The sequence below is a fragment of the Conger conger genome, chromosome 13, assembly GCF_963514075.1.
Source record: "Conger conger chromosome 13, fConCon1.1, whole genome shotgun sequence".
In the NCBI taxonomy this organism is placed as follows: Eukaryota; Metazoa; Chordata; class Actinopteri; order Anguilliformes; family Congridae; genus Conger; species Conger conger.
Genome location: NC_083772.1, coordinates 25,828,490 through 25,847,413, shown reverse-complemented (window position 1 = coordinate 25,847,413; position 18,924 = coordinate 25,828,490). Strand labels below are relative to the sequence as shown.

Here is an 18,924-nt window from a genome sequence, read left to right as displayed (position 1 = left end):
TGCCGGAGGTCATGAGGAAATTGCACAGGATCTCAGCTTGTACATATACCAAGTCCTTAAGTCCTATGCTTTGGCATGGTTAGTTAGCAAAACTGTTATCTTGTGCCTTTGTACCTGCGGCACAGAGTGATGAGTCTCCACTAGGGGGCGTCCCGTATGCCTGTACTGTGGGGCTGTTCAGTCCCCACACTTCAGGGGAGTCTGGCTCCTGGCAGGTTCTACCTCTTCTGCTGATCAGAAAATGGAGAGGCTGTTGGCAAAGGGGAGGTAGCTGCCATGGAAAGCTCTGAAGACAGCTTTTTTACTGTTTATGTTTCATTTGCCGCTTGCCCGAGGCCATTAGAGGGGGGAGGGGGGTTTTGAAGGGTGGGGTTGGGTCAGGCCAAGCGGACAGGTGGTTGCTGGTCCGTTGAATGGCTATGACTCAGCGCTTGTTCCGTCTCTCCTGAACTCCTGAAGGGTTTGTGGATGCTTTAACTGGAGCGTGGAGCTTTGTGGGGACTTATTTGGAAGCATGAGTCATGTGTGTTTGGAAACTGATAAAAGATGCGATGATGACAGTGTTTAATTCTGGCAGTAACCGGGGTTCATACTGTAGCACTGCTGCCCTGCGATATAGCCCTTCCTCATGGGAAAGCAGCGCTGCTTGTTTTGGTGTGCCTTATATGGATATATTCCAGGATGAACTCTGGGATAATATTAAGTTTCTCTAGCTTGTGACAGATTCCACACTGGCTTCCGGTTGCACTAGCCTGTGTGCGGGGAAGAAAGTGGAATTTTACAATAATATGTGTATATGTGTGTGTGTGTCCTTTTTTGTCACAGTTCTTTTCTTCTGTGTGTGTGTGTGTGTGTGTGGCACCCCTGTGCACCCACAGAGTCTGTGCATGCACGTTAACATTTTCATATGTGTATGTGTGTGTGTTCACGCACACAAGTTTGTATCTTGTGTGTCACAGAACTGTTCTAGGGCTGTTTTGATGAAAGGAAATTCCTCAATCCCTCATGGGGTTTTCAGAGAAACAGATCTGGACATTATGACTGCCGTCCACTGTGTTTTCAATTTCAAAGCAGAGGATATGAAACTAAGGGTGTGGCTACACTCCCGATGCCACGGAAACCCTTGGGGGTTCACCCTCAACCCCAACCTGGAAGAGGGAGACGGGCTTCAGCTAATGTTTCTGTCCCACACGTGGGAACCACTGCTACTGCAGAAAAATGATAGACATTTAATGAGCGCGGTCCTTTTCCTGTCATAAAAATGGTTTGTTCCTGCCTCTAAATCTCTCAAAATCTGTCAAGTGCAGGTCAGATTGGCCAAATTATCGGAAATACACTTTGTAACATTTGGTCCATTCTTCTCTTTTTCCTTTTTCTCTCATCCTCTTCCTTTTTCATTCTTTTGCCCCTTGTTCACTTCATCTCCCACTTCTCCCTCATCTCTTCCCTCTGATTTTCCTCCATTTCCTGTCGCCTCCTTCCATCTCTCACATTCTCTCCCTCTCTCTCTTTCTCTCTGTCTCTCTCTCTCTCAGAGTTACATGAAGCCTTTGAAGCACCCAGACAACTCCCCCCTGTGTGACCCCTCTCTGGTGGATGAGATGTTCTACCAGATCCCAGAGATCCTGGAGCACCACGAGCAGTTCTTGGAGCAGGTCCTTGTATGTGTCAACGACTGGCATGACCGGCAGACTGTCGGGCAGCTACTCATCGAATCGGTGAGTCATTCATCGTGCACAGAGCCAGCCCGGCAAATAGGGATGTCAGCTCCTAAACCTGCCATTGTAGTCAGCCGCAAAGTCTGGAATGTCACACGTAAATAAACACATTTTATTTCTGTATTTGATACTATACGATGGATGCCTTTTATTATTTTATTTTTTTATATATACTAACAGAGACCATCTGCTCTACTGGTTTCTCTAAGCAGTCTGGTTCCTTGATCACCTAGGTTGAACAGCATAGGAATCCCATTCCACAAGATAACCAATCAGCTTGTTCCTTTCCAGGCTTAATTATCCATAATATGGCTAATTGGCAGCAGTGTCTCCCAGACAGGGCAGGTCACTGAGGAGCTGGGGCTGGAGCCAGAGTGGGGTTGTGGCTGTCAGCACCTCTTAGCCTCGTGCCTCTTAACATGGCTCTTAACACGGCACTGCCAGAGGAGCCGTCTTCGGCCTGGTGAAAATAAGGTTCACCATAGTCATGGGTCCCCACGTTACAGAGGAGACACTGTCACATTCTGGCCTGTCTGTTGAGCTGCTGTGGTAGCCTACATCAACATCCCCTCCTCTCAAATGCAGCTCCCAGCTTTCTCCATTCCGTCAACACCTCCACCCGCCTATGCTATCTCTCTGCTTCGTCCTGTCATCAACACCCTACCCTCCTGTTAGTAGCTCCTCACGTCACACTAAAGAACCTCCCCACACCCCCAATTGTGGTTCCCTACTTCACACTCGCTTCAATGCTCACGACATGCGTTGCCCTCTTCATAGTCACCTCCTGTGCCCCATAACAGCTCCTCAGAGAATGTGGGTGCCAGAGAAAAAATGGCATGTCTGCTGGGTCTGTTATCAGTGCCACTTTGACCATGAAATAAAAAGGCCTCAACCAATGGCACCTTTTCTTTCAAGGCCAAAAAATGGTTGCTTCGCACTTTTCTGAAGAATGCACGGCAAAGGACAGTTCTGGCCTCAGGAGGCACCAGTAGCGTATTTGTTCAGTATTTTGTTTCCTTCTAAAAAATTGTGCAGTCAGGGGAGTGCCTTTGAGCTCTCATTAAAGTTTCTTTTCATGTGTTACATTACATTTTATTTGATTGAGATAGCTGGACTACCCATGAACCATATGCTTGGTCAGGTTCTGGAGCATCAGTTTTATTCTACCACGTGAAGGCATTTAACCCTGTAACCTTACAGAATTCCTCTCTGTCAACATAGTTCTGACTTTAGGAAACTCTAGTCTGTCCTACTTAACCAGAAGCAGTAGAGTACTGGTGCTACAGTGCTGGTTGAGTGCATGCAGTCTTTTGTTCCAGCCAGGCCTTTAAAAACCTGATTTAACTTATGTCCCCAATTGAACCAGCTCCACTTCCCTGCCTGACTCTGGGAGTGTTAGTGCTGGATCAGAGCTCTGCAGGGCTGGAGCCAGCCAGTCTTGCGTTATATCCGTGTTTACAATCCCACTGTTCTGGTAATTCTGAAATTCTAAGCCAGCCCCGTCATGTGCACCAGCCTTTGTGGGGACATTTTTCCGACCCAACAAGGCAGCCCGAGTGATCTGGCTTGCGAATTGATTTCCATTCGTGCAACTCAGTGGATATACGCCCATGAATAGATTTGAAGTCTACCTGAGACTCCAGGCTAGATGGATGACACGGTTCGTGCTGCCCAACGGCAGCGTCATTCCTTCTATAATCAGGCTGCTTGTGTAATGCTGGCTGTTGTGAAAGGCGCAACCACGGTGGCTGTAGAGCCCAGTTTTACAAGCCCAAGTATGTAATAGAAGGTCCTGTTCACTGCTATCATTCATCACATAACTGGCTTTTCAGTGGCTCATAACACACCATTTATCTTTGCTCATTACGTCCCAGAGATCCACCAGTGTTATAATGACAAGGAGATCGACAATAGACATAACACTACACCACAGCAACAATAACCTGAAAACCCATCCGAGCAAACCAAAGTGGGCAAAATAAGGCTTATTTACAGTTAAGTTGAAAGGGCATGAGAAAATATAAACATATGTATGGACACAGTTTGCATGATAACTCTAGGCAGGTAAGAAGGTGACAAACCCTCACCAATAAAGAAATCTCTCTTCCTTGGAAAAGCAAAAGTGAATTTGTCATGACATAACCTACATCTATTAAAGCATAACTGTTTTAAAACACTGGCTGTCGACTGCAACCTGCGAAACAATGAAACCCATTAATGACAAAAAAAATAGAAAGAGAGGTCAAGTAAAGGCTAACAAGTATAACAGCGATGAGACGTGATCTGGCTAGCAAGTCGCAGAGATGTTTTTTGTGCCGATGGAGGTGATCCGTTTTTTTATTTTGCCATTATTTAAACTGACTGCTCTGGAGTTCCACAGCATCTTCTAACTAGTTTGTCCAGTACCAAAACAAAATGCATGGCCGGGGAGAAGAAAGAAAACAGAGGAACGTATGGTTGCTTGCTGGATGTCATCAGTACAGTGGTGAAATGCTGCACTCTACTGCGCAGTAATGGATGTAGACCAGCAGAGAGGCAGCAGCATTGTCCCTGGAAACACTCCAGACAGGGGCGTTATTGTTGCTAATTATTTTAGACAGCTATTTAGATGAGTGAAAAATATATTGATGCAATTCACATTATATACCTTGCTTAAAAGAGCAACAGTGGTGTTTCACTGTGGGGGTTGAAGTTGAAGTCAAGATCTCTAACAGTTACACCACATTCCTCTCAGTGGCAACAGGGGTAATTACATAAATGTGGCTGTACCCCTCCACCATCACCTCCAAGGTTTCGGACCAGACGGATTTCACACCAAGCTGTCACTGCGTGCAGGGACGTCATCCTACAGGCTGGGGGCAAAGGTCACCACGCATCCAGGAACACTGTTCAAACACTAACCTGGGCACACCTCGAGACATGTTACTCCTGCTGTGTGCTTGTCCTTGACAAGCCTTTGTGTGCATCAAGTCATCTCTCTTTCTCTCCCATCTCTTTCTATCTTCCTCCATCTCCCATCCCTTCTTCCCTCTCCCTTCTTGTTCTATTTTCTCATTCCTGCTTTCTCGCTGTTTGCTCTTGCTCTGTCACATTGGAGGTCTCCTACCCTATGCTGTGCTCTGGGGAAAACAGGTCACTGTCAGGGACCCCTTCCTGTGAGCAGGATTGTGACATCACTACCTGCCCTTTTAAGTACCAATTGCGTTAGGATGTTGCATGACATTGTTTGTTTGCTCAAGTTGACCTACATGCACACACTGCCTGCCCTGTTCAGGAGGCTAAATGAAGAATGTGACTGTCAGATATCTGTCTTAGCGTGTTCAGTCTGAATCGGATCTCAGATACACTGTGGTCGGGGGGGGGCTGCAGAGAGGGGGAGACCATGGCTCCTGCTTGGTATGCACGGCTACACTGGTCTGTTCTAGGGTGGAAGTTAAAGAATGGAGAGAGACTGCAGTACTGAGGACCGTTCCATCCACAACCACAAGTCACACCGTGGTATTGACTGCTCATTTATCGACCCGCATCCAAGACACACTGGCACTTATCTCATTTCTCGACCCCCTGTTCATGTTTCACAGTGGTGCTGACCTCATTTATCTAACCCCTTGTGAGACACAATAATACTGACCTCTCTCCAACCCCAGCTGTTTTTGAGTAAGGGGCACATAATACTGTACACGTCTGTAACAGTATACATATGTAACACTTGTTGCTTTTTTATAGCTGACCTCAGGACGGGTTCTTTTGCCTCTCTCCCCCATAAGTACCTTCATATCACCCTTGGGATGTATGGAAAATGTACAGAACCAGTATTGCATAACCTGAACTTACCTGGTCTTTCTCCATTTCTCTCCTATCTCTCACTTCCCTTTCAAATCACTTTCAGTTTCAAGTGCTTGACAGACTCTCTGACATTCTTGCAGTTCTCCAAGGAGATTCTGGCGAATATTTATTCGGCATACATCGACAACTTCCTGAATGCGAAAGACGCAGTGCGGGTCGCCAAGGAGGCCAAGCCCGCCTTCTTGAAGTTCCTGGAGGTGAGGTGCTGCATCCCGCCTGTCAGGCCTCTTCCTGGTGGCCTTTCCCAAAAATTGTTAGGCTTTCTGAAAATGAGATTTCCACCTTCCACCTTCCTAACACACATAGGTGGTTTTCCCAGAAGCTGGCTCTGAAAGAGGTCTTTCACCTCGTTTAACAATGTGGGTCAAACACCTTGTGTTACGTGTGTTTTGCAACCAGCTGGCGTCTGCATGAGTGAGCAGATGGATCATTCCTGTAAAAGGGAGGATATTGAACCCTATCGAGTTTTGGGGAATCTTGTGTGTCTGAAATTTTGCTAATAATTTATTAGTGCAAAATTTGCTATTGGGTCTTTGTCACAGAAGTGTTTAGAAATACGCTACATTCGTAGTGGTTTCCACCAGACAGTGCAGACTCAAGACACAATGTCACATCTGTAGCTGCCGAGATACTCGGAACTACTCGAATGTGCGGCATAGTAAATGGATCACACTGAACCCCTCCAAAAACCGCAATGGCTGCTTTGCAGATAGTACAGTTCAGTTTGTCTCTGTTCCTTGTTTTTGAGGTACTGGCAGTACTGGTACAGTCAAGAGTTTTTGCAGGAACCGTTCTATGGGAAAGTATTTCTTTGATGCAGCTGTTGAGATGTTTCAGGCTATAGCATGTGTTGCAGCGCCACCTAGTGTCTTCATCCGCACTTAGTGTATAGTGTCTCACTGCTTGGCTGCAAGTAGGAATGCCATGTCTAGAGCTTGCCAGTTGGCACTTGAGTGGGTTTGTTGGGAAATGATCATAAACCAGATTTCCTCGTACTCTGTGGTTCCCTAAAAACCCCAAAGTTGACATCACATTACAGAGATCTGTCCTTTGCACTCAAATCACTCATTTTTGCTCCTTTCTCTCATCAACAGCAAAGCATGCGTGAGAACAAGGAGAAGCAGGCGCTGGCTGACCTCATGATCAAACCTGTACAGAGGATCCCACGATATGAGCTGCTGGTCAAGGTGAGTGCCCCCTTGTGGTGCTGGGATGCCGGTGCATCGGTTATCCAACCACTCTCCCTCCAAGTGGATTTCTGACACATTCTGGTGAATCATACGTCTTTGGAGTGGGGTTGAAGAGGCTGAGCTCTGTCAGCTCTTGCAGCCATTTTGTTTTTAAGTTGTCTAATTTCAGTGGGAGAGTAAACTTTTGCCCTTTGTCTGATTGGCTGATTGTCCATGTGTCAAAGAAGCAGATGTTACCAAAGAGAGGGAATCCAGGAGCAGGGCCGTTTAGTCTCTTCTCTCCTTGTCCCTGTTTACCCCCCTTCTCTGTTTCCCTCACTCCTTTCATTCCTCCCCTCCTTGTCTCCTGTGTTTGGCGGAGAGGGAAACGCACAACGTCACCAGTGGGAATGTCAGAAGGTTGTGTGTTGTGTTTGATAGCACGCTCGGCCATCTGTGAACCATTCAGCGAACACAGGGATTATGTCACAGAGAGCTGTACTGGCTGTGTGTAGCGGGCCCCGAAGTGCAATGATCGCACAGCGATATACAGTTACGGCTGCTGATGATTAACATGTGTGACCCATATCTGCTTCAAGTTCCTTTGCTCCGAGCAAAAACATTTGCTTCACTGGTAATGTGGGGGGTCACTTGTGGTGTAAGCTGAGAAGGTTTTTCGGATCCCTGATCTAAAACCTTTTTTGGATGTTTACCTTATTTTTTAATCCTCAAAAAAGAAGCTATTGGTTCCAGAAATTACAGCATGTTCAAAACATGTCCAGCCATTGTAGCCTCTCTAGGATGGTGATCTTTCCATTGGTCATTTTTTTACTGACATTGCTGACATTGTGTGCTTTGTCTATGTGTGTGTGTGTGTGTGTGTGTGTGTATTAGGACCTCCTGAAACACACACCTGAGGTCCACCCGGATCATGGTTTCCTGCTGGATGCGCAGAAGAACATTAAGCGTTTGGCGGAACGCATCAACAAGGGCCGTCGGAGTGCAGAGGAGGTGGAGAGGGAGACGCGCATCATGCAGGAGATCGAGGCCCATATCGAGGGCGTGGAGCACGTAAGACTCACATCACACCATGTCATAAACGCACGCATGATTTACACCTTGGTTTCTGCCCTGTTCTGTGTGATTCCATATGACTCCTGTTTTGTTTTGGATCCCGCAGATTCTTAACCCTCCGAGGAAGTTCCTGAGACAAGAGATGGTGGTGGAGGTGGTAAGAATGTTTACAAACATTTTGCAGGTTGTTCATTGGCTCATTTCTTATTTGGATAGTGGAGGGCAGAATAGTTTATGACATTAATATTTCAAAGCAGGCTATGCAATGGCACTTGCTTGTGCAACATTACATGAAGTTAGATACTTGGAAAACAAAAACATAAATAATATAAAATATTTTTAAAATTGAATCAGTCACAAACAGTTTCTATGCTTGTATTATTGAGCATTTTATCCATTGAAAACATAGGCTACTTTCAGTTTGAAGTTGGTAGTGCATCCCACCTCCAGGCAGCGGGTGCTTGGGTTGTGTCTCTGGAGCGGGTTGGTGTCTGAACGTTACTCAACCTCTCTGTGCAGAAAACGGTGGGGGGAAAGAAGGAGCGCTCGCTCTTCCTGTTCAGCGACCTGCTCATCTGCACCACTCTGAAGCGCAAGTCCGGTTCCCTGCGCCGAAGCTCCATGAGCCTGTGAGTCTTGGGGCTCCCCTGTCACCATCACTTCCTGCTCAAACTCTTTTTCTCAGGAGATTGCTGTGAGATTGACATTATTGACACTACAGCTAACATGCTGCTAATGGATGTTGGATTGAAAGAAAGAGCGTGAGTTGGTGCTCCATGTCTGATGGAGGTACACGTACCTGCTGTGTCCCCCCACTGTTCAGACCCCTGGCCTCAGCAGTGTCACATTGCCAAAATGTCCCAAACTTTCCAAAGGAGCAAGGTTGTATACAATACACTGTGTCTAATGAATATTTTAGGGGGTTGTTTGCAGTGACAGTGATGTAATGCAATGGTAAAGTAACAGTGGGAATGTGGAACAGTCCTTGGGGCTCTCTGCTCTGCTTCCCCCGTTCTGAATAAAATCAAAACATGCACAGCAGACTGACTGCGCCTCTTCCAAAAATGTGCACAAATATGTAACATTACTAAATATTTCTCCTATTTGAGGAGATGGAAACACATGGATCATGTCGGCCTGGTATGTGGATTGCAGTATGCCAGTCCCTCCAGCTTTTCCATTGCCTGACAAGCTCTGAAAATATTTTTGTTAGTTTACTCCACCCCATGACCCCCCCCCCAAGTTGTGAACTTGATAAAGAGTGTTTATCTTAAAATATGGGAGTTCCAAAAACAACTCTGCTACTCTGCCATTACATACTTGTATATTTTTAGATATATGTATGTGGTATTTCCAATAAAGGAAGGTGTTCTTCAACCTTATACTGCAGCTCCCTCCTGTGGACATGGCAAGTAATTGTCTCCTCCTCCCCTTCTTAATGCAGATACACAGCAGCCAGCGTTATTGACACCTCAAGTAAATACAAGTTCCTGTGGAAACTGCCCCTGGAAGAAGTGGAAATGGTTAAAGGTGAGGCCTGTCTTGAGCTGACGTAACACTCAGATGCACCTGTATTCTTGAATCAACATTTGTCAGAAGACACAATATTTTCAAATGTATCTGAAAGATCATAATAATCAGGCCTAAGCTCTGGGGTACACCACTAATTGTTCATTTTGATGTTGTTAGTGTATTTTCACCTTCAGACAGAGGGTACTTGGTTTATGTCTCGAGAGAGTGATGGTTTTTGACTGCTACACAAACTGAGTGGGCTTTGTGTGTGTGTGTGTGTGTGTGTGTGTGTGTGTGTGAGAGAGAGAGTGAGAAAGAGCGTGAGTGATTGTGTGTGTTTGTGTGAATAAGTGCATGTGGTTTAAGATGAAAGAACTCCTCCCCGTCCGCCCAGGTTCGTCTCAGGCTGCTAACCGTGAGAACATCCAGAAGACCATCGGCCGCTTGGACGAGGACCTAAGCACCCTGGGCCAGATCAGCAAGCTGTCCGAGACCCTCAGCTTCCCCCACCAGGTGAGACTGGCTGCACGCACACTTACACACACACCCGTGTGCCTTATCCGTGTGCTGTATCCTCAATGGAGGACTAACACCGAAATGAACACCTGCAAGCATGCATTCATCCACACATTCACATGTGTACAGTTGCATTTACACACATTGGAATGCACGTAAAAACAGTCATATGTATGTGCGGCTATCATGAGAACTGTGATTCATTGACTCTGAGCTAAAAAGAGAGGACAGAAAAGGATAGTGCACTATAGATGCACAGCTATTGTGCACTTTCTGCTCCACAATGTAACAAAGTTATGCCAGGCTGAAAGAGCAGTGAACTGGCAGGGTGTCCACTGAGGGGAATGAAAGTGACCTGAATGTGTCTGATCCCAGAGCAGTGAGGTGGCAGGGTGTCCAGAGAGGTGAATGAAAGTGACGTGAGTGTGTCTGACCCCAGAGCAGTGAACTGGCAGGGTGTCCAGTGAGGGGAATGAAAGTGACGTGAGTGTGTCTGACCCCAGAGCCTGGACGATGTGATTAAGGACCTGATGGCATCTGTGCACCGTGAGCTGGCGGAGAAGCAGTCCCTGGCCTTCAGCATGACGTTCCTGCCCACCAAGGTGGAGCTGACCACAGCCTCCGCCGAGAGCACGTTCATCTTCGAGTTCTCCAGCCCTGACGCCCGCAGCAACTTCGAGCAGGCCTTCGAGGACGCCAAGAAAAAACTCGGTAAAACCAGCACCTCAACCGGCGCCTCAACCCCAACGTTAAATCTCTGACACAGCACCTGCAAAATAATACTGTCACTCATGGCAGAGCCCCCTAAAGCCTGGGGCTTTCCACAGTGCGTCTGCTGACCATTGGGGCTCCGTCAGGTACTGTAGGGGGTCCCTGGTCAGACTTGATATGCAGAGACTCAGGATTTGTGAAAATATTTCCAAATATAAAAGCTTTTTTAAAATATAACCCTTATGATTCTTCGGAGCCTGGTTGGCGGTCCGTGGATCATTGAAGGCACTAATAAGAACCAATCCACCAAGAGTCTGAAAAGAACCTGTTCTGTTTGAATTTCTCCATGGGTGGGTGGGTGGGTGTCCTGTGTGAGGATTTACTTCATATTGAGTCACCCATCCCTTCCTCGAGCTACTGGCTAGTTTTGTATCAATCTTTGCTTTGCACAGTTCTGTCCCAAGGAAATGACAAGCTTACATTTTATATTTGCTGTGTTTACATGGCTTCATTTTTACTGAAAGCATTCAGTTTAAATAACAGGGCCCACCCAGGATTTGACCCTGCAACCTTGTGGTCACATTCCCAGTTCCTTACTCAGCATGGAACCCTGCCACTGGCTGAGCTGGTACGCCTGTTCCCTACTCTGTCCCCAGTGCTCTGTCTTTATAAGTGCATAGCTGGACACTTCTGCTTGTGCTTGTCCTCACAGCCATGAACAAAGACCACTGGGACCCTGAGTTCCTGAAAGCCATCCCTATCATGAAGACACGCAGCGGGATGCAGGTGAGAGAGTTTTGTACAGTCTCTCTCACTCTCTCACTTTCTAGCTCTCTCACTCTCTTTCTCTTTCTCTCTCTCTGTAAGCATGTAGTTGTTGTGTGTTTACTTTACCTTATTTTACCCTTGGTAATGCACCCCCGTGGGTCCTTGTTTGTGTAGTTATTTGCTGTATGTGTTTATAACTTTCTCCCTCCTCCCCCCAGTTCTCCTGCGCCTCCCCCAGCCACAGCTGCCCGGAGAACACGTATGAGGTGTGGGTTTGTAACAGCGATGGCTACGTGGGGCAGGTGTGCCTTCTGAACATCCGGGACGAGCCCACGGTGGAGGCCTGCATCGCCGTCTGCTCCGCCCGCATCATCTGCATCGCAGCCGTGCCCGGGCTGAAGGGCAGGTCAGCGTCCTCCCAGCATGCACCTCTAACCCTCTTTCTGTTTCATTGGAAAATATCTTCATCAATATTTTGTAGCCTGCGATATTACTGTGATGAATTGTGAGTGTTAACCTTACTAGCAGAAATGTATGGAGGCTTTAGTTGAAGTTGAAGTGATTTTCTGACTGTGGGCCCTGTCTGTGCTGATTGTGGGCCCTGTCTGTGCTGATTGTGGGCCCTGTCTGTGCTCATGTTGTAGGGAGCGTGTGGAGGCGGCTCTGAGCGCCCAGCCCGCTGACCCCGCCCCGACCCCTCCAGCCCAGCAGCAGCAGCTCCACATCTCCATATCTGGCTCTCTGGAGCCGGCCGAGCCCCAGGGGGGCGCCGGGCGCGAGCTCGTCCCCTTCGACAGCGACGACACGGACGATGAGGACTCCCCCAGCCCCTCCTCCACCCTGCAGAGTCAGACCAGCCACTCCACCATCTCCTCCAGCTTCGGCAGTGAGCCTCTACCTCATCTGACATTACATATTCACACACACACACACACACACACACACACACACACACACACACATGAACCTGTGAAACCCCACCTTTACCTCGCAGAGTAGTCCACTCATATACAAAAGGTCACCATGTGTTCCAGCCTGAGGGGCTCCCATTCAGGAAAATGTGCCCTAAAACCCACGTTTTACAGCTTTTGATTGGTGATGTTATTTTTAAGTTACAGACCTATATTTTACTCCATTTCCAAGCGATTTGGGAAGAGTGCTGGAAAGAAATCAGTAGTCACACACTACTTAGTACAAGGACACAGAATCCAAACATGTACTATTTCAGCTTCACTACTGTCACAAAGTGACATCAAAGTGTTCTTCCTGCCAACTTCCTACCAGTGACCCAGGAGTGTTTGACAGAGTTGAATAAGTGTGCCCTTCTTTGCTGAAGACACTGAGTTCAGTCACTCATGGGGGAGGTGAGCTCAGAGTCTCCGTGTGTCTGGTGCAGATGACGAGGCCGCCGGCTCCAAGGACATGGCGACGGAGACCACCAGCTCGGAGGAGGAGCAGGAGTTCCCCGTGTCCAGCTCCTACGGGCCCCCGCGGCTCAGCAGCGACAGCCCCATGGACGGCCGCGCCATGCGCAGGTCCAGCAGGGGCTCCTTCACCCGCGCCAGCCTGGAGGACCTGCTCAGCATCGACCCCGAGGCCTACCAGAGCTCCGTGTGGCTGGGCACTGAGGACGGCTGGTACGGCTCCCCCTGCTGGCCTCCCCCCGCCACTTCACTGACTCCTCTGACCCCTCACTCCAGCTTTCTCTTTTAGAGTCATTACATTACATGACATTAATGGCATTTGGCAGACGCTCTTATCCAGAGCGACGTACAGTTGATTAGACTAAGCAGGAGACAATCCTCCCCTGGAGCAATGCAGGGTTAAGGGCCTTGCTCATGGGCCCAACGGTTGTGTGGATCTTATTGTGGCTACACCGGGGATCATGTACCTGAACCACTACGTTACAGGCCGCCCTTCACTTATTCTTTCATTTTCTGCATAGCACGTGTTCACTGAGCCCCCTCTATGCATTACGTGTAACTACTAACAAGCTCTGTGATGTCATTAGGCCCTCTAACCGAGAAATATTGTCCAGTCCATCAGGACAAATCCTGTGTTGGTATTATTATTATTATTATGAAAATTGCTTCTTGGCTTGAGCTAAGCAGTTGCTTATTGATATACCTGTATATTATGTTCACTTTGATGTCACATTCTTGAAACCTGGTGTTTAGTTTGGTAATTCATATGTATTATTGGTCCGCAGCATGGCATAGTTTTAACAGAACCACAGGAAGTGGTTATAAAGGCTTATTTGGCTTATCGAGGCCCATGCCTCTGACCAAGGCGCTTAACTTGGAATTATTGTGTAAATATATCCCACTGTGTAAATAGACAAAAGTTTAAATCTATTTTTTTGGCAGCATCCATGTTTACCAGTCATCAGACAACATCCGGAACAGGAAGAACAGCATGAAGATGCAGCACTCGGCCTCCATTTTGTGCATCCTGTAAGTTCTAAGCCAGCCAGCCTTTCAATTGCAATTAGAAGCATGAAGGATATTCTCCTTTACAACACTCAGTCATTTCTTTCCTCTTCTCTTCCTTTCCAGATACCTTGACAACAAAGTGTTTGTGTCTCTGGCCAATGGTGAGGTCATCGTTTATCAAAGGGAAGCAGGTAAGCAGGATGTACTGTGCCTGTTTTCCACATTAAAACCCCACCCTGGGCCTTCTGGGTGGCTCACTTGGTAACACCACAGTCTTGGTACAAATTCGACCTGCGCCAGTGCTTCATGGCTTCATGTCGCCCAAGGAATGTGTGGGGATTGTGTCCGCAGTGTTCATTGCTCAAGTGACCTCTGTTGGTCGTCCAGGCGCCCATGGCTTGCTCTCGGCACTCTTGTGTGATTGGGTCTCTTCCACCCCCACTCTGCATGTGCGCAGTTTGTAGCTGTGGAAAGAAGTTGTCTTCACCCTCCTGAGCTAGCAGCAGAGTCAAACGTGAATATGTTTGTACATAGTTTGCAAATTGGACGCTCCAAAAATTGGAATGAAGATTTTTATTTTAAGATCAGTGGTGGATCAGGGGCAATTGTATTCAGTTTACTATTGTTTGGCGACTGAATAGACTTCTTTATTTGAAGCATATGACATTCATTTATTTATTTGTGTCATAAGGAATGAGGAACAGTGATTCCAATAGTGCAGTTACATTTACACAATTATATAATGCAGCCTTCACAAACTATAGCAACCACAACTCAATGACACAAGATAGCGGGTCCAGGAATAGGAATGTCAATGACCTGGGTATTAAACAGGCCAGACGAGTACAATGACCCAGTACAATGAAGTGAATCACAAGCTACACTAAGTACAGACTGTTGTCATTAGTCGAAGCTAAAGACCACATCGTTTTACAAAGATGGACAAAGCCAAGGACACACAGTCCATACACAAATCTAGCAAACCCCAGAAACACACAGCCCACACCTCTGGGCTATGTGTCCTGCACTTTGGCTATTTGTGTTTGGACTGTGTGCAAAAACTGGTGCTCGCACCACAAGCTGATGCTACTGAAACGCAATCCACCCCGATCCTTTTCAAAACACAAAAAACAAGCAGTGATAGTTCAATAATTCAAGGCACGGTGATAGTTCAACAAGTTATCCAATCCTATCCTGGACGAGGCCATCCCTTTAGATGTGTGCCTCAGTGTAAGGGAAAAGGCAAACAAATGTGTATGTGTATGTAGCAGGTTTGTTTATTTATTCATTGTTTTTTTTAATCGACTGGCATTGGTAAAATTGACAGCATCTGATTTTGTTCACATATGTATCCCACCAAAACATATTTTCAGAGCGAATTGTGTACTGTAATATAAAATAAATGGCAACTGGGGCAAAGCAGCTTTTCAAATCCAACCAATTATTATTATTTTTTTATGGGTTGACGGCACTTTATTTGTGTATAGAAAGAGAGAACTCTTGCAGAAGGACCAGAGATTCAGCCAATGAATCATCCTATGCCATGTACAGTGTATAGCACCACTCTGTCTCCGTTTGTGTCTCATTCTTTCTCTCGCCCATAGGCAGTTTCTGGGACCCCCAAAGCTCACAGACCTTGTGCCTGGGCACCCCCAGCAGTCCCGTGACAAAGATGGTGCCAGTTGCAGGAAAGCTCTGGTGTGGCTGTCAGAACCGGGTCCTGATCATTAACACCAACACTCTGGCACAAGAGGTACGGAGGAGCTCCAGAGGGCTGGGTGCACAGTCATGGGGATATTTTCCTGTGGGACTATACTGTATTTATTTGTTTTGTTTTACCTTGTCTATTCAAATAGGGAAAGTTATGGAGAACATTTTCAGTTTCTTAATAATGACCTAACCAAGAGTTGTGAGCCCTGGATGAGCGAGGCATTGGCAGACAGTATGACTTTTGCAGTATATAATATCACAATAAACATGATGATGATGATAAAACTGAGGATGAACCGATTCACTCACCATTGGCTGAATGTCAGCCATTAAAATCATGCATGCATTTAAATGCCTGATTACAGTTAAACACACTGGTGTTTCATGTCACTATTCTTCAGGTTTTAGAGTATAATTGAGCTAATTCTATGTGTTTTTATGATGGTTTACTGTTACTTTATGGGCTGTTTTATGATGGCTTATTGTTATGTTATGGAGTGTTTTATAGTGCCTTATTGTTACATCATGGACTGCTTTACGATGGTATTGGTATGTTATGGCCTATTTTATGATGGTACATATGCACGCTTGCTGTAAATAATCCTGAATGGTCCAATATGAAGCACTGTGATTGGATGTTGTGGTCACACAAGAGGTGGTTAAACTGGAAGTGCATCAGTCTTTGGTGATAGCAGTTCTCTCTGCACAATATGATTGCTGTGCACATGCCTTTACCTCATTGTACAATCAAAGAATGCAATGAATGCTTGACTCCTGTACTTTCACAGGGTAACCAGATCTGTAGAAAATATTTTATGCTATATATTAACACTATTGATACTGTAAGTAACACAGTCTGGACAAGACTTACAAGTTCTGTATTGCTGGATATACAATGGACTTTTATACAGTGGATAAATAATAAACTTTTTTATGTGAATTTGCATCATTGTGAGGTCAGGGGACTTTTCAATCAGCCTTTTGGTATGTTTACTGTACTGCTATTAGTTATGTAACATGTGTTCCATTTGCTTATGGTCTGCAGGTCTAGCCTATTGCTAATATTTGCCCAGACTTACCCTCACCCTGAACTCAGGGGTTTTTTGTTGTTATCATCAGCACTCTGCGAGGAGATTTTCTCCCTTTCAACTGCATCCATCACAGCACACTAATTAGCAGGCAAGGCACGGACATGAATTGATTGGGTTTGACAAATTAATAATGGATTGTTGAGTCAAGTTAAGGCTGCAATAGAGTGCTTTTCTTTTCAGCCAAACCACATACACATTAATTATAATCATTGCTGCAAATTGATCCTTTTAAATCGATTCAAAATGACTCATTGCATTGCATAGTGTTGTTAAACTGAACTTTATGCATCAATGCAAATTGAGTAATTGTTACATCGTACATGTATTAATATTTCTATCTGCTACCATACTGGATTGGATGTTGAATAGCTTTGAAATAATTCAGTGTAAAATGTGCTAGACTGTAGACTTACTTTACATACTGTACTGACATTTTGGCGCTATACATATTTCACTCTATTAATGGGATTATTGAATAATCCTATTAAAACACTTAAGCACTAAAAGTCACTAGAGGCAAGGTTGTCTGCAAAGGAACTTCATCTATCCATGCACCATGTTGACTGTTGCGGTGTAAAGTCTCTAAACATAACTTGAACATATATGCATACTATAGACATCAATGATATTTTCATTATGATTAAAAATGTGGTATGGAAAAGTAAAACTTTTATCTTATAACTGCACCTAAATCCAAGTTTATGAAACTCTTTGTGGTACTTTGGTTTATTTGTTATCATTTATCAGTTACAGAGTGTGAACTTTTTTAAATATTTGAATACCCACCAGTGCTGCAACAATGCCTATACATACATACATACATACATACATATAAATATTCATAAAATGGTATATACTGTATATTGCATTGACCCTCCCTGTCTCTGCCCCCAGCACTCGTTCCCAGTGGGCCAGGACAGCAGCCGGTGTGTGACCAGCATGGTGAGCTACGGTCTGGGCGTGTGGGTGGCTCTCCAGGGCAGTGCCCAGGTGCGTCTCTACCACGCCACCACCTTTGAGAGCCTCACCGAGGTGGACGTGGCCCCCGCTGTGCACAAGATGCTCGCAGGCAAGTTCTCCTCCGCGTGCCGCCATTTTACTTTTCCTGAGGAGGGGAAGGACTTTACTGTAGAATAAGTTAGCAAGCATGTCCCACACACTTAGTCACGCAAACATAATCAAAGTCTCTCAGCATAAATATGAATGCTTTTTGTTTTTTTGTTGATGTCTCGATTGTTTTCATTGTATTTTGCACATTGTAGCTGCTGTTTTAGCTGAGTGAAAGCCTTCATAAAAAAACCTATTGTGAATAAATTCACTGCAAAACAACATGTTTAGAGTGTTAAATTTGAGTATTTTTGTGCACACATACTTGTTCTGTGAAAGAAGCCTTATGGTCATAATTTTTAAAACATTTCACGATATCTAAATGTCTTATCTAACCTGTGGAAGAACCTAAAAGCGTCTGCCAAATGACTAAAATATAAAAAAGTAAATGCAAGGAATGGTGAAAAAGCCTTGATAAATTTGATCCACTTAAATATTCACCCTTCTACACTAGGGGGCACTGTATCACGTTGACGCTATCTTTCCGTCTGCGTTGTAGGTTCGGATGCCATCATCCGGCAGCACAAAGCGGCTTGTCTGCGCATCACAGCGCTGCTCGCCTGCAAGGACCTGCTGTGGATCGGTACCAGCGCCGGGGTGGTCCTGACCCTGTCCATCCCACCGGTCCTGGCCAGCACCAGCTCCGCGTCGCTGCGCGCCCCGCTCACCCCCATGGGCTCCGCGCATGGACACACCGGGCACGTGCGATTCCTCACCTCCATCGAGCTGCCCGAGGGCTTCAACGTCAACTTCCCCCTGCCCACAGAGACAGGTACGCTTCAGACGCCAGGCGACTTATCCACGCAGTTTTACCCCCGCGTGAGACCATGAACAACAGGATATAACCAAGTACGACATGTTCCTGGGGCGGCACGGATGGTGCAGTGGGTAGCACTGCCGCCTCACAGCAAGGAGGTCCTGGGTTCGAATCCCCGTCGGCCGGGGCCTCTCTGTGTGGAGTTTGCATGTTCTCCCTGGGTCTGCGTGGGTTTCCTCCGGGTATTCCGGTTTCCTCCCACAGTCCAAAGACATGCAGATTAGGCTGATTGGAGAGTCTAAATTGCCCATTGGCATGAGTGTGTGAGTGAATGGTGTGTGTGCCCTGCGATGGACCTGTCCAGGGTGTATTCCTGCCTTTCGCCCAATGTATGCTGGGATAGGCTCCAGCCCCCCTGCGACCCTGTTCAGGAGAAGCGGGTTAAGATAATGGTTGGATGGATGGATGGGACATGTTCCTGGGTCAACATCCCTTGTTGTTCATAAAAATATT

The 18,924-nt window shown here is 46.2% G+C and overlaps 1 protein-coding gene across 1 annotated transcript in view; it reads left to right on the top strand.

The window, feature by feature from the left end:
• LOC133107479 (rho guanine nucleotide exchange factor 17-like) overlaps nucleotides 1-18,924 on the top strand; it is a 79,364-nt gene that overhangs the window by 56,736 nt on the left and 3,704 nt on the right. The window contains exons 4-21 of the mRNA XM_061216467.1: nucleotides 1,536-1,718; nucleotides 5,645-5,761; nucleotides 6,659-6,751; nucleotides 7,628-7,804; nucleotides 7,914-7,964; nucleotides 8,327-8,436; nucleotides 9,252-9,337; nucleotides 9,714-9,832; nucleotides 10,339-10,546; nucleotides 11,259-11,332; nucleotides 11,533-11,720; nucleotides 11,959-12,200; nucleotides 12,711-12,951; nucleotides 13,681-13,767; nucleotides 13,870-13,937; nucleotides 15,351-15,499; nucleotides 17,442-17,616; nucleotides 18,154-18,426. Coding sequence (XP_061072451.1) covers nucleotides 1,536-1,718; nucleotides 5,645-5,761; nucleotides 6,659-6,751; nucleotides 7,628-7,804; nucleotides 7,914-7,964; nucleotides 8,327-8,436; nucleotides 9,252-9,337; nucleotides 9,714-9,832; nucleotides 10,339-10,546; nucleotides 11,259-11,332; nucleotides 11,533-11,720; nucleotides 11,959-12,200; nucleotides 12,711-12,951; nucleotides 13,681-13,767; nucleotides 13,870-13,937; nucleotides 15,351-15,499; nucleotides 17,442-17,616; nucleotides 18,154-18,426 — 2,641 coding nt within the window. The remainder of the gene's footprint in view (nucleotides 1-1,535; nucleotides 1,719-5,644; nucleotides 5,762-6,658; nucleotides 6,752-7,627; nucleotides 7,805-7,913; nucleotides 7,965-8,326; nucleotides 8,437-9,251; nucleotides 9,338-9,713; nucleotides 9,833-10,338; nucleotides 10,547-11,258; nucleotides 11,333-11,532; nucleotides 11,721-11,958; nucleotides 12,201-12,710; nucleotides 12,952-13,680; nucleotides 13,768-13,869; nucleotides 13,938-15,350; nucleotides 15,500-17,441; nucleotides 17,617-18,153; nucleotides 18,427-18,924) is intronic.